General features: G+C 41.0%; 1 protein-coding gene and 1 long non-coding RNA gene across 5 annotated transcripts in view; one reads left to right on the top strand and one right to left on the bottom strand.

The window, feature by feature from the left end:
• The window catches only part of mgat3b (beta-1,4-mannosyl-glycoprotein 4-beta-N-acetylglucosaminyltransferase b), a 72,096-nt gene extending 61,016 nt beyond the window's left edge, over positions 1-11,080 (top strand). For all 4 annotated transcript variants that reach the window (XM_034884565.1, XM_034884546.1, XM_034884538.1 and 1 more), the window contains 4 exons: positions 1,329-1,791; positions 4,846-5,471; positions 6,503-6,785; positions 6,932-11,080. In XM_034884565.1, the coding sequence (XP_034740456.1) occupies positions 1,330-1,791; positions 4,846-5,471; positions 6,503-6,785; positions 6,932-7,423 (1,863 nt within the window). In that variant the 5' untranslated portion in view covers position 1,329 and the 3' untranslated portion in view covers positions 7,424-11,080. The remainder of the gene's footprint in view (positions 1-1,328; positions 1,792-4,845; positions 5,472-6,502; positions 6,786-6,931) is intronic.
• On the bottom strand, positions 8,934-18,855 carry LOC117952631. The gene is made up of 2 exons (XR_004658459.1): positions 18,787-18,855; positions 8,934-8,976 (listed from the first exon to the last, which is right to left on the bottom strand). It is a non-coding gene; the product is annotated as an uncharacterized LOC117952631 (long non-coding RNA).
• Between the last annotated feature and the right edge of the window lie 2,828 nt (positions 18,856-21,683).

Genomic DNA, 21,683 nt, shown 5'->3' with positions numbered 1-21,683 from the left:
ATTATAGGCTATTTTATGCCCTATGATGCACATTTAGATAATCCTATTTGACAAGCCTAAAGCCAGTATGATGAATGATGCAATGACATTGATTTTTCCCCTTTTTCAGTACAGTCTTCAGTCTTTAGTTCAGTCACACTTTTCCTCTGTTTTGTATTGTCCTTAATAAAAGACTACAGAACGTAAAATAAATCAAATTATTTAATCAACATGGTCATCAGCATAAATACATACAGCTCACTGGGCCGAACAGGCCTTTGATTCTCACTGTGGCCAATAATACTTGTATTAGCACTTTTTCATTGTTTTCAATAGAATAACTTCAGCTTCAAACCTGAATCAAGGGATCGGCCATTGGGAGAAAAACCAACCAAATTTAAAACATCATTGAAATAACCCTTTAAGTGTGACTTGGTGTGCATAGATTAGCAAAGTTGCCTCTTTACACATCCAGCAGATACATAGCAAAATCAGCAATTAGTTTGAGTCAAGTTTCTATCCACCTGGTGATTTTGGATTCAACCAACTACTGATGGAAAATGTGTCTCTTCAGCTCCTAAATGATCCACTTTCCCTGACCAATTAAAATTGACTGCTAACATTAGACGTGTTGCAAGTTGTAAAACCTAAACAATGAGATGAAAGATGCTAAAAAGCAAAATAGAGCCGCGGGGGACTTTAATTCGGTCCTATAATTAATTTCTATTGGTCTTTCACTATCAGCGACACCTTTCAGGTTACACAAAATATCATGAATGTCTTTTACTGTTTACTTTTACGCACATGGAATCATCCATCATCAGTTTGAGCTAACAACATTATCCATTTACAAAGAACAAAAAGCCTAGATGCTCAATGTCCTTTGCAACTTAAAATAAAATACAACTATATAGATGTTTTTCACCTTTGTTTTTACTAAGCAAGTATATTATGCCTCTTCAGCTACACTTTCTTTTAATTAAAAGAAGAAAACAAGATGATAAGTGGGAAAACATTGGGCATAGTCGCTCTCATGCTAGCTTGACGGGTAGAAACCAGGTTCATAACTCCATGCACTTGATGCACTTTCCTCCTGTTATTTGGACTACTGTTCTATACAAAGCCAGTTGGTGTTGATTTTCATTTATTTTTTGTCCTTTTTAAAAACCCAGACTTTTACCGACTTTATTTTTAACAACCCATTACTTTTAAGTAAATTGTGGTTTGCCCGCAGTGGAACATAGTGCAGATGGGAATAAAGAGATTATTCTACGACGGAAATTGCTTTCTGATGTTGTTAGTCGGACTCATGTTTTTTCATTCCCCCCCCCCCCCTTCTCTCTGTCCAGGATGAAAATGCGGCGGCACAGGGTGTTCTTGTTCTGCACAGTGGGCCTGTGCGTCATCTCCTTCCTCCACTACTACAAGGCCCTCCACTACGTCTCCCTGCTGCGCGAGCTCTCCGCCCCGTACCCCAACATAAAGTCCTTCATCATGGTCACCGGCTTCTTCTGGCGGGAGAAAGGTGTGGGCACCACCCCGCTAAGCCCCGCCTTCCCTGAGGAGGCCCCTCCCCTACCTGGTCTCCGCCCGTCAGACACAAAAGCTAGAGTCGTGGCGAGCGCTGTTGGAGGAGGAGGAGGAGGAGGAGGAGGAGGTGGAGAGATGGGCTTGGGGATTGGGGGAGACATGGTTGGAGGTGCTGGGATTGTTGGCAGCCCAGGGCTGGAGACGAAGAGAGGTGGGGAGCCGGCGCCCCCTCGCCCTTGGGAGAAACTAGTGGTTCACCAGAGGGAGGACACTCTGAATGAGGTGAGTAAAACTCTACTCCAACTTCATGCACACTGAGTGACCAGAAAAGGTGCAATGCAACAGCCCACAGTTAGCATGTTAACTAATGTTATTGCGATTTTATAGCTGTATGTTGGTGGTGGTGTCGTATTGGATTTTCTCCACCCTAAGACTCGCAACACTGTTAAACAATATTCCCTTTACAATTTTTTATTTTGTTGCATTAAGTTAAAAGCCCAAATTGGTGTTTTTTTAGTCCGGTGCAGAGGAATCACAAAAACCATGTTTGATGTTAAATATGGATTCCTCTGTATATGTAATTATTAGATATAATATAATAGATATAATAGATATAATAATGTATATGTAGAATTTTTCTAGGGTAATAAAATGTATTTTATGTAGCATTCAGCGTTGTTAGAAGTCCTTCACAGGCAGACATTTTTTTTATTTTATTTTTTTTACTCAGCACCTGGGTACAAAAGATGTGCTTGTGTTTTGTGAGGTATGCTTTGTTGCATAAACAGTGAAAAATACACACACCTTGCAGCACGTTATTTTAATTAATTTTCTCCTTGGAATGATTACCTTGGCAAAGGGTCACCATCCAACTTATCAAATGATACAGTGTCAATATCACTTGAAGATATACATTTCACAATGTCACTACAGACTGTTGTTGGGTTGTATTGGATTGTGTTGCAGTGCATGCCTGCAGGGTTTCTTGTTGTCACCCTATGCACACTCCACTGCAGCTATAGTTCCTCTTTGTTGCTCCTGTTGACTTGTTGAACTTATTGGACTAGTCTCTAAGTCTCTAGTCTCCAGTATCTAAGACAGCAATGTCTCCACCATGTCTCAGTTGTATAGGGAAGAACTCACACATAAAACCCTTATTGCAGGACTAGATAAATAGTAGCTTATTTCAGTTACATAATAAACATACTACAATAAAAAACTAAGAGTTGCTTGTCAATTTACAAGATGATAATTCTAAAAACTAGGTATTTATATTTTGATAACGTGATCTAAATCTGCAAACAAGCTATCTTAGAAGCTCTCTCTGAAGGTCAGGGATTTTGCAGTTTGTTTTAAATAACACGTCTGCTACACCACTGGTCTTTTTTTTTAGGATCAGTGCTAATCGCACAAGTTATTCATCCCCTTTCAACTGTCTTCTGTTATTTGTTATTTTGAAAAATAAAGAATACTATACAAAGACAAAGTTAGCTAAATCCTCACAGAAAACATGAAGTTCTGTTTTCTTTCGGTTTGTCGGTTTTTCATTGTGCACATGTTGAGTGTGTTTGTAATAATATCCACATACAGTACAGACAATATTTTGTCCAGGATGTGTAGACAATCTCCATTCACTCAGTCAAGCCGACTTACTGTTACTCATCTGCCACCTGCAGGAAGACAACAATCCTTATGTCACTTTAAAGTTCCCACGCTCATGTCCATGGAGCTTTTGGGATAAAGAAAACTTCTCTGTAATCACTCGTTAGAAGTCATATGGGATGCATATCTCCAATCAACAGTAAAACTTCTTTCTCAAGAAGTAGTAATAGTTCATTTGAACATGAATATACACATCTCTCAAAATTGGCCATTGTTGTACATGATTTCATCTCTTCACTGCAGCTGTTCCATGAATTATCTCCTTTGGTTGTAATGCAGTGAGCATTTGTTCCTGTAAGTTTCTCTTTAAAGACAAATGTTCCTCTTAAGTGATGTTTGCTCTCTCTTATTTGAAACAGCCCTTGGATACTGTTTGCTAGCAGATAATAATTTATTTTGTACATCATTTCTGCAGTTTTAGTCAATAATATCTCTGAATTTTATTGTTTTTAATTTAATAAACATTGGATTAGTTGGTGCTCTATAAGTGCTTTTAGTAATACTTCTTAAGGCTCTCTTTGGAAGAATGAATAGGTTCAGTGTTTGTTTGGTAAGAGTTTCCCCATACCTCCAAACAGTAAGTAATAAGTAATTGCTTTCATATCAGACTAAGGATAAGGTGTCATTGCAGCAGCTGCACTTTTAAGGAATGTGATTCCACACACTGACTACAGACTATTTGCCTTTATTCATTATCTACATTTGTTCTTGCTGATGTTACTCACGTGGTCACGTAGTAACCTGTATACACTTCACAATGAAGCAAGTATAACTACCAATCTTACCAAAGGTTTATCAAAAGTCTGACGTTGAGGTCCACTGTACAATATTATACCCTTTTAAATTGTAGGAAGTAAAAAAGCCAATTATGAAGACAAACTATGGCCATGGTTTAATAAAAAATAGTACAAAATAATTCTTGTAAGAAGGAGCTACATCTTCTATCAAATTCTAACGCCCTTAAGTACAAGTATGCATTGTTATCCTGAGAATATTGTTTCTTTTCATTTTCACTACACCTCCCTTTAATTTCTGTTCCTTTTGGATGGTTAGTGGTATTTGTATACATCTGTGTTCTTCACACATTGAAAGACTTGTGCTCACATGTTTCATTGAACACATTAAACATGTTGGCTCAGATCAGTCTGTGTATTTAGTGGGATGCACTGACCATCCCTCCTAACAAGTCACCATCCTGGATCTCCTTCATTTATCAAAATGGGAAAATTTGATACAAAAACAGAGATAAGATAAGTGTGTAGGGCCCCCAGCTGTAATCTGTAGATCCACAAAGACACTGAACAGGTGTTTTTTTCTTTCTCTCAAGGTGCTAAGAGCACATCTGAAGTTATTGCAACTTAAGCAAAACAAAACAGCCTCACATAAACGTTTGTCGGATGAGAACGTGTTCATGAAACCCCTGGAAGTCATTACAGGGGACTAATATGTAGGTGTTTTTTGAAATAGTAGACAATGCTACAAAGCACTGTATAACAAAGAATTCCAATGTAAGCTTACCACCATCTTCATGTGCAGATCATAGCCCTAAATTTGAAGTTATTCCTTGGTGTACAATTTAGTTAATCAATGACAATGAGATGTACGGGTTGCAGGCATTTATTTTAAATGGAAGTTCCCTTAATCTACCTCCCTATCCTTTGTATTTCTTTTCAGGAGAGAGCTGAAGACCACTTGAAGCAGGGAAATCCCAGCCACCTAGACCATGCCGGGCCCAACCTCCCAGAAATCCCAGTAGTGGGAAAAGAGCATCCTTTAGAAATAATGGGCGACCTCCACACTGTCTCTTACACGCTTCAAGATGACAAAACACCGTACTTTATCCAAACCAAAGTTGGAGCCCGTTGTTTTAAGCAGGGGACTGAGGTGGCTACACAAAAGGAGTACTCTGGGAAATCAGGGGGGTCTGTGGCTAAGGGAGTAGTGGACGGTGCTCGAGCAGTTGGGCAAAGGAAACCTCTGGAGGTCCAGCAGCAGCCCTCCATAGCTCCAAAAGCCAAGACCAAGGCCAGGGGCAATGGGAAGCGACTGGTAAAGTGTGTATGTCGGCCGGGATGGCATGGACCTTACTGTGGGGTTCCCACCATGGTGTATCATTCCAATTTGCCCACCAAGGAGCGGCTGACGCCCAGAGACACCCCGCGGAGGGTGATCAACGCCATCAACGTTAACCACGAGTTTGACCTGCTGCATGTACGCTTTCATGAGCTTGCCCAAGCAGTTGATCTTTTCCTCATCTGTGAATCCAACTTTACTGCTTATGGAGAGAGACGGCCTCTGAGGTAAGACACCGTTTTTGGACTGGTGTGGTATATTTAAGCAACACACTGTATGTATTCCTCAACTGAGCTTCTCCATGGCCATAAGAGGATGACTCTTGTGCCTGACAGTGTAAGATTGTAATATGGCATGACTGCCCAGCATCTTTAAAATAGATTAAAGAGACAAAAGATGACACCATGATGGGAATTGTAAGGCAACGCAGTAAAAAGAGTACTAGCCTACATACGTAATTCAAACCTGGCCATGTCATCATCAAGTCTTAATATAGATACATTACTTTATTTGAGCCCAATCTTCATATCCATCAGTTCAAAATGATAAAACATTGCACAAATTTGGAAGTTTTTGCCAAGTTGTGACACTGCGGATGCATTGAGTAGAATCTGTTAACAGCTTACTGTTTTTTGTTTACCGCCAACCTTCACGTTTTTCGGAGTATCTGTGTGCTGTATCACAGTTACAGTGATTTTCCTTTGGCAACAACATGAGATGCCTCGGGAGTAATTTTACAGCAGATTATGACAAGAGCAACATGATTGACTCTGCGTGCAGCCTTGGAGGGAGAGATTGGTGTGTTCAATCATAGGATGTGACACTGCATGAACGTGGCTACATTCAGTGAACAATCTCTTTCGCTATGCATATCAACAGGTTAATTGAGTTGCTCTGCCACTGAATGGCATCATTTGTAAAACAAAACCCGTTGTTACTTGCTGTTCTCTATATGTGCTTAAACTCTGCCAATTGTAATGCATTCTACACAATTTTGCATTTTTCTTACTGTTCAGGCAGCATTGGTTTGAAGTATTGAACTCCATCAAGTTTTGGGTGTATAACACATTTGTATACCAAATGGACAAGAATGGAAACCAATGGCTAAATGAAATGGAATAAAACACATCCAATCTAAACACAGCATTGAAAAAAGCTGTGATGTGAAATATTCCTATATAACAACACTCAAATGCATGGCACTGTAAGGTTATTTGGTTAAAATAATTAACAAAATGGCATTTGTAATGTTCCCCAGTTTCCTGCGGCTCCTTCTCAATGGTACGTACGACTACATACGTCACAAGATCCTGTACGTGTTCCTCGATCACTTCCCAGAGGGCGGTCGGCAGGACGGCTGGATCGCTGATGACTACTTGCGTACCTACCTGACACGCAATGGCTTGTCCAGGGTGGTGGGCATAAGGTCGGACGACGTCTTCGTCATCAACGACGCGGATGAAATCCCAGCACATGAGGGCCTCCTTTTCCTCAAGCTGTTTGATGGCTGGACGGAGCCTTTCGCCATCCATATGCGCAAGGTAGCGGCGAGAATTTTAGCTTTTTTGTGTGGTCTATCAACCGTTTTTCACCATGAAGACTGTGGGATGGGTGTGTAATGCAGGAAATTGGTCTTTCTTTATGTTTTATTAATGCAGCTTTCTTTCTTTGCTCTTCCCACATCCAGTCACTGTATGGTTTTTTCTGGAAGCAGTTTGGCTCTCTAGAGGTGGTATCAGGCTGCACATTGGGGATGCTCCGGGACGTCTATGAGAGCGACGGCATCAAGCTCCGCCGACGCGAATACTACACCATGCCGGGTTTCCGCAAGTACGAGAACGACACAGGCCACATCCTGGTGCAGTGGTCAGTGGGGAGCCCCTACCACTTTGCTGGGTGGCACTGCTCCTGGTGCTTCACGCCCGAGGGGATCTACTTCAAGCTGGTGTCGGCTCAGAACGGAGACTTCCCACGGTGGGGTGACTATGAGGACAAGCGTGACCTCAACTACATCCGCGATCTGATCCGGACGGGGGGCTGGTTTGATGGCTCCCTGCAGGAATACCCCCCTGTGGACCCCAAAGAGCACATGTATGCCCCCAAGTACATGCTGGAGCACTATAAAAAGTACCAATACCTACTGGAGAACCCTTACAATAAAGAATTCCAGACTGAGTGAGGTCTAAAGGTTTAGTGAGGTAAAGGACCGCTAAATAACTAATAGGACCCAAATATGGCCTCAGCATTTAGTTTTGGGGGACAGAATGGTGTTGGTGAACAACATTTCTCATTGGAGAAATACTACATGTATCTACACCAGGCAGCACTGATGTTGCAGGGACTCAAAATCTCTTAAAGTCATTATTTTGGGGTCAAAAAAGGGAACACTGAATCGCAGCCACCATGGATTTATGGCCAGAGAAGGTTACAAACACTGGATAAACAAAATCATGCATTTTCTCATTCCTTCCTTTCTGGGGGAGGAGCCAATCAATCTTTTGGGGGGGTCCACCACCCCCCGCACTCTTCTCTTTGGCGTGGCTGCCATCTGAAAGAAAGGGGCCACCTCAAAGTAAAGCGAGGGATTTTTCCCAATGTTCCCACTTCACTCTCCCGCTCCGGATGTCTTCCTGTCATACTTGGTGACCTCCTTCCAGAAACAGATACACGTTCAGATATTACGTTATTCTTCGGTCTCAGTAGAAAAGTTGGAATCCTATCAAAACCCGCTGGAGTACCCACTGCCAAATCAAAAGGAATGACTCGATGGAGATGCCTCCGCTCGTTCATGTGCTCACACTCATCCACATGCACCTTAGACCTGTCTTTGTGTTTGTGAAAAAAAAGTGTGTGTGTGTTTGTGGTCTGTCTTTGTATTGTATTAAGAGGTTTTGGGCTATGAAGGGAATACGAGAGCAGCTAGAGAAAACAGAAAGAGAGAAAGAATCATCGGGGGGGACGGGGAAGAAAGACAGCGAGATGGGAAAACAGCACAAGCGAGACAGAAGGCAGGGAAGAAAGGAGAGTAATAAGGGGGGAAGAAAGCGGTGGTGAAGTGGAAAGAAAAGGAGGCTCTCTCGACTTTCCCCTTTCCCACAGTGTCTGCTGACGCACAGTGTTATAGGAATGAGAGTGCAGAATGTGTCTCCCTCAGAGCTTACTGACAGCTCTGAATAAATCTTGCCCTGTCGATGGCGTCCGAGACAGATGCCACTCGCCGTTATTGTTTGTCCGATGAGAACAATCAAGACCAGATGGGGAAAGATCACCCTTCACTTTCATCTTTTTGTCCATCTAGCTGCAGAGATGACTTTGTTTCCTTGGAAACCAAAGTATGTGAAGAAAGGAGAAGGGATGGGTGTTGTTAAGATGAGTGGGTGGGTTAACATCCGGCAAGGAGCTGCAGCATTCAAACGAGGTCAGCGCCGACTGTGGGTCTCCTCAGTTAAATATTCCTCAGCCCACTCTCTGAAAATAGCTCTTCCAAGTTTGTTTTTCTGTTCCTTCTATGTTGGTTTTCTCTTAATCCTCCTTCACAGGGAATATGTTTTCTCTCCTCAGTTCAGTTATTGTTCTTTTTCTTTACCCATACCTCTCTCTGTCAAAAATGTTGAAATCTTCAGCTCTCCCTCTAACTTTCCCTCAACAACGGAACACACACACACACACACACACACACACACACACACACACACACACACACACACACACACACACACACACACACACACACTGGCTCTCACACTCCATTTTTGGTGTGTATCTATTTCCCTCTTAATCCTAACAAGAATGTCTCATATTAATAATAAGGATATATTCATCTTCTCTACACCTCATTTATCTCCCCGTCTCTACAGGACAGGACAGGGCAGCCGTTACCATAGCGATGCTTTCCCTGTGCCCACAGATCCCTATTATCTAAACATTTAGGCATTAGCGCTCATGCCTCTTGCCTTCTCCCTGCCGTAGACTGCTGTCAGTGTGGCTAGTTGGGGATGGTGTGGACAATTAGGCGAGCATACTTTTGTCTGTGGGTGTTTTGTGTTGGTTGAGGCCTGCGTGGGCCTGGGTTTTATTCTTATTAAAGACAGGGGAATCCTAGCAGAACAATTAACAATGCTAGGGAACAGTTGCGATGGAAGCTAAGCATGTAGAAGACAGACTTTTTTAGTAAGAAAAACACATAGACTTTTCTTTTAATTGCATCCACCATCTGCTTCTTCCATGCCTGTCTGGCTTTATAGTTATTGTCTACCTCAGCTTCAGGCAAGATGCTGTTTTAGAGTGAGCAATGCCTCAAGAGAAATACAGTCAAATGTTTTTAGAGGGAAACTTGACTTAAAGTTACTGAGGAGTGAAGATAACTTATTTTACAGTAAAAAAAAAAAAACCTAAAGGAAAAAGTTACGGCTTTAATTTCATTTGCAAACAAGAAATCGACATATAACATCAGAATGCAGAATGCTAAACTAGTGTGAGCACACACACACCACTCGGTCACCGTGCTGGCTCTTCATGACTGGGAGTTTGTTGGGAAAAAGCAGATTAGCCAACAGGCCGCTGACAGTTGCGTCGGATCAGAGCTGTTCCCTCGATGGTAGCGTGGTCTGCGGCGGCAGCTGTTAGGGTTTTGGTGTTGGTGTCGAGAGCCAAACTCACATCCAACCCCAGAGGGGCTGCTGGGGATCTAGCTTTAAATAGGATTTTACATCATATGACAGAGGAGACAACAACAATGCTGGATGTGAAGCTTTTTTTTTTGCCTTTTGAATTGACAATGCTTGATATTGATTGATGGAACAAATTGAATACAGATGATGCATTTTAAAGGGAGGTGTGTAACTTTGAGGTCTGGCTTAACAGAGCAGTGTAGTAGTGTATGTTGTGTATTTTAGCTATGTTAAATTATCAATTCAGACCATTAGCCAAAATGAATGGCTGTGAACCATTTAAAATGAATTCAGTTTGTTAGTTAGTCATCTACTCTGTTTTTTAGCCGATTTTGTGTCCACGCTAGAAAAACATGTATATTTTAAAATTCATCCACTCCTGAATTTATTTTTTGAAATGTACTTTATGAGCTTTTCTAGCAGACATTTAATGATGAATGCTGGTGTCAGCAGTTGACATGAATCTGACCACTGTATCTAATTTGACGTACAAAGAAAGAACCAAAACATGCCTAAACATCCTCAAACTTCAAGCGCTCAAACCTTAACCAACATGGCTGTTTATAGAAAAAAAATTGAATAATTAGTTAAATCATATTTTGAATTACATACTGGGTATGTGTTCAATCCCATCAAGGGCTGGGGATTGTGTTTGTGTATAAGCTCTGCCAAGAGGCGTTTAACCAGAGTTAACTCCCAACTCGCAGCCTGCTGCAATCGGGCTGCACATCTGGTGAACAGTGTGTATGTCACGTGGGAGGCAGTTTGTGTTTGCATATCTGTACGTGTGCTATGCATTTTTTAAATGTGTGTGTATGTGTGATACTGAGTGACTCATGCCAGATAAGGGTGTCTAGGCTGCTGAAAGGCAAGCCAGGGTTACTTCACTTGGCCTGTTGCCCCGTTACCGTCATGGCAACAAACCTCTTGATAAATTTCTGAGATCCCTTAGAGCCTGAAGTCATCAACCAAGATGGCGAACCAACAGGATAAGACGGGAGGGAGAGCAGAGGGAGGATGTTTCAAGATAACCACAAATGTGAAACCTGCACGCAGCAAAAACCATTAACCAGCACATCGTCTTTTTTGCAAGTGTGATTGGTTTGACTCATCACAGCAAGCAGACAATTTGCATGTGGAGCAGAAAAAGTAGACGGAAAAACACTCATACTGCATTAAAACGGTTTAATGCCATTTGAGCTGAGGGGTTTCACAAGTGGTTATTATTATTATATATATTGATGTGTGTGTGTGTGTGTGTGTGTATGTATCCTGAGCCAGGAATAACACATGAATGGGAATTGTTTGGATTTTTTGGATTTAGCAAAGACAAGAAAAGAAGAAAATAAGAGTCCTGTTTAACATGAGCCAAGGCTTGATGAAAAGAGACTCCAATCCAAAAAGAGACATTTTGGAAATAATCCTTCCACTGCTGTTCCATGTGACTGTCTTATTGGATAAAGCATGGTTTAGACATGGGGAGTGGAGCGAGGTAATAAGCTTGACCAAACAGCTTTGATTTTTTTTACTTTGATGAGGGAAAGTCATCACGACCATTAAAAGAAAACTGTCCGAACGAAGGGAGAAGCTCATCATCCCTGTTAAAGCAGATCTATAATCCAGTGACAGTTAAAGTGGAAACGAGGTTGTGGTGTTGAACAATCGGAGCCGTGTTTGCGCCGCCTCACTGGGCTCCATATGGATTCAAAGCGATTGAGGAGGGTCAAACCAGTGACATTAACGTTACTGGACAGTCTGACTAATGGCAGCGCTGGCCTGCTGCCTGCTGTCATTTCTGTCACGATTGGTCATAAAATCAAGCAAGCAATAACACAAGGGAAAGGAAATAGCTGCAGCCTTTAACCACAACACACCTTGAGGATTTCATAGCTTATTTACAGCATTTACAACATTTCTACAGGAATGTCAAACATCTTCCTAAGACACCAGCTTTGACTTTTAAGTCAGTCAGGTTTTACTGGTCTCTCTGCCAACCCATAATCTCCAATAAACATGGCTGCTTGCTTCAGGTGATTGGAACAGAGGGAATGAATTAAGTGTAAAATGCAAAACTGCAAACGAGGAGTTGTGTTGCTAGGAAACAGCTCTGCACCATACATTTCATTTATTTCGTTTCAGTTATTGATATTAGCAACAGGAAGCACACTTGGACCCAGTGGAATGTTGATGTGTGATACTAGAGGGGTCTACACTTAGGATGGGAGTGCTGCCAGAGAGGGCTTTCTAAAGAAATATTTACATTGTTCTGTGTGCAGGTTGTCTGCTACAGAATACTTCAGTATATTGGGTCATTGCCATTATCTGCAGTAAATAACTGCTAGATGTCAGGAAGTTCTTCCAGCAACATATTTCCTTTGCAGAAATATCTAAGTTTTAATTATTTGTGTACCTTAAGGCCTAAAGGGACGCTCCAGTTATTACTGCACTTCCTCCAAAAAGGCATGATCCTACAATTCCCAAAATGCGACTCAATAGCATATATTTGCTACACCTTCCCTGCCTGGTAGCCTAAATGTCCGGGCCTTTCCAACTTTATTCTGCCAGTTTATAACATAGGTTTTATTCCTATACACTTGTCGTCTCCTAGCCCAAGCTGAGACAACCCTGATGACATCATAGGGGTGGTTTTCTCAAAGTCGGCAAAGAGCTTCAGAGCTACATGAAAACTTATAAAGCCGCTGAGCAGGACTAAACATGACTAGTAAACCGATCCGTAGTGTAAAGTCGGTGGCAACTTTAAAGATTTATGGTCACACCAGTCAGAAACGTCAGTCTGGAACAATCACTTGATCAGCCTTCAAACTCCCATTGGTACACCAACCCTCTTTTAGCACACACACACTAACCATCAACACATGTTTGTAGCATTCCGCACATGTGTGTATCCTGCACAGATGTGTGTCTCTGGGGCTTAGTCGCCCCACCACTACAATCACCCCCCTCCCATCTGTTGTTTTGCTTGCAGAGTGGCTGCCTGTCTACGGGGCTTAAATGCCTTCACGGTTCTGGCCCCCCGCCAGCCCTGTGGCTTTCAACCCATTGATCTTTTCTAAGAAACATTAGCAGCAGGCAGGCTGGAAATCAAGGAGAAGAGTGTGGGGGTGTGGAGAAAAGAGAGTCATTTTTTCTTGGGTCCCTTTTTGAATTTGTTGTTGAAGTCATTCCTTTCTTTTTTCTCTCTTTCTGGTTGCTCCTAAATGGGACTGGAATGTGTTCCGACCGGTACACCAAGGACTACTTTTTGCTAGGTTCTGACACCTCATCTCATGTGTAACAATCATCGATGGAACACTGCAACTGAATTACACTGAACATGTCAAAACTTCAAATCAAATCAAGAAATTAAGTTTCTGAAGATGGGTTTTTCGAAATAGAAACCCGGGAAGCACACGCATTCCCGTCAGCCTACAGCAACAGAAAGCTGCTGCCATTGTTGTCTTGGCTGTAAACATGTTGTTCTTCTCTTCATGCTAGCTACGGAAAGCATTCGCATTCCACCAGCTGAGCGATCACAGTAACTCTGACAGATGTGTCCCCACTGATTGGAAACTACTCGGTGTTAGGAACCACAAGTATTGCCCTAAACAAGTGTGAGTCTTTACTCTAATGTTCTTAGACTTCAGGGCTGGATTTGTTATTATCAAGCTCAAAGCTGCAAATGTTATTATAGGTGCCAGTTCAAATTAGATCACAAAACACATCCTACTAGTGCTACAGTATCCAGGGTTGGGTTCATCTGCCCACACTTTGTGGTAAACATTTTTTGAGATTTCTGTTGCCACTCCTCAATAATGGAGGTGAATGGATGAATTAAACAGCATTAAAAACTTACACTTAGGGTCTTTCCAGTTTTTCATGGAACTTTTTTTTCCAGTTTTTCATGGAACTTAAGTAAAGTCCCTGTTAAAATGGAGGGTTATCCAGAGTAACAGAGACACTGTTCCTAGAGAGAGTTGTTAAATTTGTATTGGTTTTCTTGTGAAAACCGCAACATATACTTCCATTGTACTGTAGTGAAGGCCAATATCTCAAAAGCTGGCCAAATCAAACTGAAAACTATCTCCATGGCAAGATGTAAGTAAGGACATTTGGGTGAACTTATAATTTACAGCATAAAAAAAGTGAAAGCCTCACAATGTTAACTCATTCCACTGTGAACTCAAAACCTTGCTTTTGTTCATGGGTCTTTCAAATCAACTGGGTGTGGTCCAGTTCTGTTCCGTAAAGCAGCCAACTCACGTAAAAGTTGTATGGAAAATAATTTGCCCTATCACACATTGAAGTGGGCTCCAGTTCACAAAGAAAACACATCCCATTAAGCAGCAGCAGGTATAGAAATAATGGAAACATTTGTCATGATGAGTGGGAAACTCCTGTAAACATGTCAGGTTTTGGCTAATGAATACGTCTCGTATTTCTAACAGCACAATAGGAAGGTTGTGATTATGTGTTTGTCAGTCAAGACATGTTACGCACCTGAGTGTGTTCTACGACAGATTGTTGGCTTCAGGGTGTGTCAAGATGGTCCAGGACTTCATATGATGTGGCACCACAGATAAAAAAAGATAAAAGTCAGTGTGGCGCTGCAGAGACAAATGGACGCGGTGACGTATACATGGGCTAAACATTGGGCATGTAGACAGGCCGACACCTGGCTGCAGATCAAATGACTTCAGGCACTGAAGGGAAGGAGTGTTGAATGTGTTTGTCTCTTTGTGTGTGTGAGACTACACTATATGGCCAAAAGTATGTGGACAGCACAGATAATAATTGTGTGGTGCACTTATTAAAGGCAAGGCCCGTTTTTTGACTGAGAAATATTGAAGCCCCTGAAAATGTCAAATCTTTACATTTACGTGACATTTAATATTTGTGACTAAATAAGCAACAATCAGAGTTTAAAAAAACACGTTGTGGTATTTAGATTTTGAAGGTTACCAGTAAGGCCAGGAAACCCCTCTCTTATCCTCGGCTGACATTGGACACTATTTTCTAAAGGTTTCCTTTCAGAAATTTGGGTTTCTTTCCACCAAATTGTCAAAACATTAACATGGATGGTTACACACAATGCTCTTCACAAGTAAAATAAATGATCAGTTTATTACTTTCATTTGAATTTAAATTTTATAGCATTTTGGGGGAAAAAACGTTGAAAAATGCGACCAGAATCTCTGACAAAGCTTCAAAAACATGAAAATTGCAGAAAGAATCAACAGAAATGTTGTAAAAAGTTTTAAAAATGTTGAAAAAAACTAACAAAAACATTGAGAAAAGTATAGAAAAAGACAACAAAAACTTTCTTTTTAAATTTTTTACCCGAAAAAAAGTTGCATGGTTGACTGGAAGACAAGACACAGTGTGTTCATTAGTAAGCAATAAAGGGCGCTGGTAGTCTTCATACTTAGAAAGCAGCTGGGGGAAGCTTCATACTTCATAATACTAGAATACAGACATGCAAGTGGTATTTATTTTCTCATCTAACTCTTGGCAAGAAAGCAAATATGCATATTTCTCAAAAAGTCAAACTTCTCTTGCTCAACACAATGTAATCTCTATGGATTTGGTTTTATTCAATTCTGAATCAGATGTTGATTAATCCTAATTGGTGCTTTTTCTTTTCCTGCCATGTTTGAGTCCACTTTAAATCAGTGGAGGAGTACAGATTCAAAAAAAAGATTATTTGAAACTTTGGCAGAAAATAGCGTGTTCATGTAAGAGCTCATCACTCATAGGAAGACGTTGATTGCAAGCATATGTTGTCAGGGCCTTTCATTGCTACAGCATACAGTGATTTTTTTGACTCTGTGGAAACGGTTTGGGATCGCTCTTTTCCTGTTTCTACCCGACAGTGCCCCCAGTGCCACAGTAAGGTCCATAAAGAAACGTTTTTCTCAGTTTGGTGTAGAAGAAGTTCTCTAACATGCACAGAGCACTGACGCCAACTCTATCTCACACCTTTTGGGATGACTTAATTAATGCTGTTATGCCTGAAAGTTGCTGCCATGATCTTGTTGAAAGGAGGCAGTTATAGCAACAGATGAATGCCAATGGTTGAATGCCCATGTGTCCGCATACTCTTTCCCATGTAATGTGTGTTTCATCGCTTTCTGTGTGCATGTGTGTGGTCCACTTTGTAACTTGAGGCTACCTGCAATTCTCAGAAACTGGCTGTCCCTTAGCAGCCCGACCTGAACTGAGACAGAGGCAGAGAAAGAGAGTGTGACGGGGTTGGAAAAAAAGGCAATTGAAGGGGAGGGAGGGAGGGGGAGAGCGAGCCTCCAGAGGGGTTTGAATTCCCCGCAATCAGAAACGGGAGACAGAGACGAGGAAGAGGCAGTGACTGATCCTTACAATCACAGACTCCCCACATGTGTAGTCTCTACCCTTTTTTCTTTGGTTTTGTTTGGCACTTTTGCTTTTGTGTGAAGTCAATCGATATGTCTTTCCTTCTCTTTCAGTGTTGGTTTTTGGTAGAAGTCTGAGAAACAGAGAAGGAGTGTGATTTTTTTTTTTTTGACCCTCTGTTTTCCTATTTCTATTTATTTCCATTTGTTTTTGTACTTTTTTGTAACTTCATCCACTTGGCAGCTTGATATTTAATGTCTTTTTAAGGTGGTGTGTGTATGTCAGTGAATGTGTGTGTGTGTGTTTGTGTAAGCTCATAAGCACTGTCTCAGCCTACTACTAGAATAGACTTCCAGTCCACCTGTCAGATCTTTTACCTCCTTCGATGCTGTGAAGGGGAGTTAACACTGCGGCCATCTTATTTGCTTTCTGTAACTGCTATGTTGTGTTGATGACATCATCTTTTTCTTGTGACTTTAACAGTATCACATAACCACTTAAGCTGAGGAGTTGCTTCTGTGTTTTGATTTTGTTTTATGTTGTTATTTTTTGAGGGTTTTATCATAACTCATTTCCATATCCTTCACAAAGGGCTCTAAATACAGCACCCATATATGCATAGGCCTATCTACATGCACTCACGCACACAAACACACAAAAACACACACACACAACGACCCATTCTCATGGCAGTTAGTGAAATGGTCATGTAATTTAATCTATATCGTTTGTGTACACAAACACGTTTATCTTCCGTGATGCTCATCACGTTTTCTAAACTAATGTACTTCAATGGGATCCTCAATGGTTGGTTGGGGTGGTGGAGGGGCCAAACAACACAGGACCTTCACCCAGGAGACAAGGAATCATGTCCCACGTGTCACCTTTCCCAAACTCAACCGTCCAGTTTTTTATTTCCTAAACCCAACCGTGCCGTTGTTGTCCCGCGTCCAGTTAGCGTTTTCCTAAAGGGACGAAGATAGATGGATAATTGTTATGCAATCGTTGGTATTATAAAAAACGTGCTGACCATCAAGAAAAAAGGAGATACATGTACACAAATCAAAAACATTAAATTACATGACCATTTCACGAACTGCCCTGGGACTGTGTTGCACGCACACACACACACACACACACACACACACACTCACACACACACACACAGTACAGCCTCTGTTTTCTACTGTGGTCTGATTGTGGCCGTGTCCTCTGCTGGTTAAACAGTCAGACTACTGTAGCTGCTCTGTTTGTGCCCTCAGTGTTATGTGATCGCTATGAAGGCTCACCATTGTGTGTCCCGAAAACATTTTTGTCATCGCTCAGCCACGCAGAACCGGTTTGGGCCAGAGCTCCGGCCTGAGAGGAACCCAAGATGCACAACGGTCATTTTTGCGCTCATCTTATATTTAAGGTTCTGTGTCTGTCTGACAGCAAAACGGGGTTCGATGCTTTTCTGTGTTGTTTCTTTTTTTTTCTTTTATCACTGGTATTTTGTTTTTACTTCCTCCAAATAGACAAAGATGTAAAAAAAAAAGAAAGAAAAGAAAAATGAATTTTTTTTTGGAAAATGGCTTTTTATTTGAGTTGCATGCTAAAATGCAGATAGTACTTTTGCTTGTAAAACTATGAATTGCACCTTATTGAAGGGATATGGTTTTGGTTTTAATGCTTACATGAATATATATATATATATATACGTGTGTATATTTATATATATATATATTTGTGTATATATATACATATATATATGTATATATATATACATATGTATATATAAAGGGGATGTATCTGTTTATTTGTTTATTTTATTTTAAACATATTATTTTATTTTAAAAGGTGTAAGTAGTTAGTCATGCAAATGTGTTGTATCTTAAACAGGGTTATGATTTGTTATGCTTATTAATGTCATGTGACATCATAATTGATTCAGTCACTGGTGTTTGTTGTGGGACGGCTTCATTAAGCATCGTAAAATAAGCCTGAGACTGGTGAACATGTAAAATATCCAACACATTACCTAGAATAGATTGTGACACTGGTAAAAAAAAAAACTATATACAATTTGGACTTCTGTGAGCACAGACCTCCAAATTAAGGTTTATATTGGGTCACAGATGTACATCTTATCCAAAGTTGAGATATCTGCTGAAAAAAGGATTGACGACTAAAACTGAGCATAACAGGTTTACCTTGTTGGTCCAGATAAAAACATTCTTTAATGAGTGTGACGGCCTGGCTATTTGCTGCTGCTTAGCGGAGCTTTGTTTGCACACACACACACACACACACACACACACACCAACACACACACACACACAAACAAACATACTAGCCGGTCCTCACACAGTGACCACTAGGAGGCATCCTGCTTGTCACATATCACACATAAACAAGCCCCTCTTCAGCCTTCCGTCCATCTTGTCCTTAAAAAAGGACAAAAGACTAACTAACAAAAGACACCACGTTGCTTGTATACACATATTTACACACACATACCATACACACAATATTACGGCCTTGGCAGATGATTGGCACAAGACATGCTGCTGCCACCCGCTTTCATGTCCCCAGGGCAGAGTGCTCTCTGCCGCCAATTAACCGAAAGGGCCGGTCGCCAGTTCCATATCCATCTAATCCCCCCCACCACATTGCCAGATGTAACCTTCCACTCTTTACACAGACTCCGTTGTGGTAAAATATACAGTTTACAATGTGAGAGAGATAATGAAAGAAGGTTAAATTGTGTGTTTTTGTTAGATGAAATCAAACAAAGAGTAAGTGATAAGTAGATTGGTCATGCCTGTTATTCTGGCCCATCATTGTCTACCAATGGAAAGTCCCTACTGAAACATCAAAACTATCCCTACCTTAGTTGACAGCAATGTTATTATGTAGTCCGCAAAACCACAAACCTCTCACCCTTTCCAAGCATTTCATATATGTTTGAAAAAGCTGTCAGAAGAGGACAAAGCAAGAAAATGATTTTTATACCTTTTTTTATTTTTGACACAATGGCTACACATGAGCGTACCTTATTACGTATTGTGACATTGTACAATAACACAACCTGTATCCCCTGCCTCCCTCTGTCCCCATGCACTGATAAGGATTGTATATGGTTGCATAGTTTATTTTTTATATCATTGTTAGGGCTTCATTTTGTTCCCGGGGGCCTTTTTTTTTTCTTTTTTTTTGCTATCATGTTAAAACGATTTGATGGGTCTCTGTTATTGTGTGGGAGAGTGTGTATGCGCTGTAGCTTACTGAATGTGTGTGTGAGTGAGAGAGGCAGGAGAGAAAAAAGATTGGTTGTGCACATCAGCCCTTTGCCTGTGTTCATCATTGTGCCAGTGTGTTCAGGTGTTCCCTTGCCTCCACATCTGTTCATCCAAATTGAGAGAGAGAGAGAGAACAGAAGAGGAGGAGGCAGAGGGCCTTTTCCCACAGGGGGGAAAAAAACATAAATGAGAAAAGACACTTTGAAAAAAGGATATTTTTCTTCTCTCTGCGGGGTCGCAAAGAAGAGTGTACATTTCTAAGTTAATTAAAAATGACGAATAAAAAAACTCATTTGTTCTCTATATGAATGGCTGTATGTTAACCATGAACAAAAAGTAATGAGTTCTATGACAAAGACGTATAATAAATTAATTTTAAAATTTTAACTCTACCATGTGTTTGGGTTTGACTTCAAGGTATGTGTCAAGGTGTTGGTTCTGAACTGTGTATGTGTGTGTGTGTGCGCGCAGGTGTCTTGCAACGTTCCTAGATTGCGGTAATTTGCATCATCCGTGCCTTATCTCACTAGAGGGCAGCACCGCAGCACACATCATTACTTCTCATTAGGATGCATCACTTCTTATTGCTTTGGATTCTTTTTAAACAGGAGACTTTAACAGGAGGTATTTTATTACAATCACAACAGAAATTACAAATTCAAATTAAACATGTATGCGGTTATTACAGGGAATGCTGATCACAGGTTTAATTTAACATTGCAGAATTGGGAAACCTTTCACAGCTAAGAGGCACTGGAACACAATTACCAATCATGGCAGGGTTACCTGTTTAGTGGCTTACAGCCTAAAATTAGATTTTTTGCCCCTCTTGAACCCCCTCTCACCTTTGGTTGTGCATGCGTGTCACCATCAAGTTCCAAACCAACTAGTGCTAGTGCTTTTACATTTCTGTTTGTGCATGAATTAAACAAATGTGATAGGTGATCATTTGTGTGATTTAAGTGTTTATAAGCATATTTATTTAAACTTTGGACAGAGCCGTAGTGTAGTTGTTGTCCACTGTGTCCAGTCTTGGTCAGCTAAGCTAATCGCCGTTGGCAATCCAATTTAGAGTACAGACGAGAGTGGTTTAGAAACGTATTGGCTAAAATGTCGAAACTATTCCTTGAAGTGGTTCCCTTACGAATTTGCAATTAGGCAAATTACCAACACCAGTTGACATGCAGTGAACCTTGGCTTTTTGTGTCCCCGTTGGGGGTGCAGGGTCCTAGGGGAAGTTGCCAACTTGCATTGTTGATAATCCAGCCTTGACTACTGCAAGTTGTAGAAATTGGCCTATCAAACTAAAATGGCCTCCAGTCTCGGAGACACATCTCCACCAAGACTAACTTTCCTCAAAGCATATGTTAAAAATGACTAAAACACACTAAAAACAGGACATATCAATTTCTGCAGATATGACCATTGACCAAAATATAGCTTAATAAAAGTATAAAATAAAAACACACAAACTACCCACGAAATGTCTACAAATCTAACTGCAGCAGTCCATATTTTGGAAAACAAAAAGTGTAATTTGAGGCCATGGTAACACTGAGTCAACACGGAGGAGGGAGCGACTTCATGGCTAAACATCTAGTTGATGTCCAGTGTTAAAGTGCCAGATCAGCCACAGTGGACCAGGGTGTAACGGCTACCAGCCCAGCTACACAGACCAAGGAATGCACTGCTGCTGTTTTTCTGCAACTTAAGTGGAGTCAACGAGGCCTTAACAAAGCGTCTGTACATATCTGAAGACACAAATACAAACGGCAGCATGCACCATGCAAGATAAACAAAGGTGCTAGCAGACAGTGGTATGCAAACTGACGCGGACAGGTAATTTTAGTGTTGCATAGTAGTTATGACAAACCATAACCAATGCCATTTATGGGTAAAGTGGTTGTTTCTTTGCCACATTAAAAAGGCAATAACTTAGGATGGTGATGTTAGTATTCAGAAATATCTCAGAAACTACTAGCAAGATTGTCAGTTTCCAGTGGAGATTATCCCTTAGACTCCCTTGAGATCAAGATTCCACCTTTGGTTCATGATTACAACTTAAACCCTAAGGGGCAGATTTCCATAAATGTTGTTCTGGATGTTTAGAGTTCCCAGAGGT

This window comes from Etheostoma cragini, chromosome 2, assembly GCF_013103735.1.
Source record: "Etheostoma cragini isolate CJK2018 chromosome 2, CSU_Ecrag_1.0, whole genome shotgun sequence".
NCBI lineage: Eukaryota > Metazoa > Chordata > Actinopteri > Perciformes > Percidae > Etheostoma > Etheostoma cragini.
The sequence above is the reverse complement of the archived record's forward strand: the minus strand, read 5'-3'. Positions and strand labels throughout refer to the sequence as shown.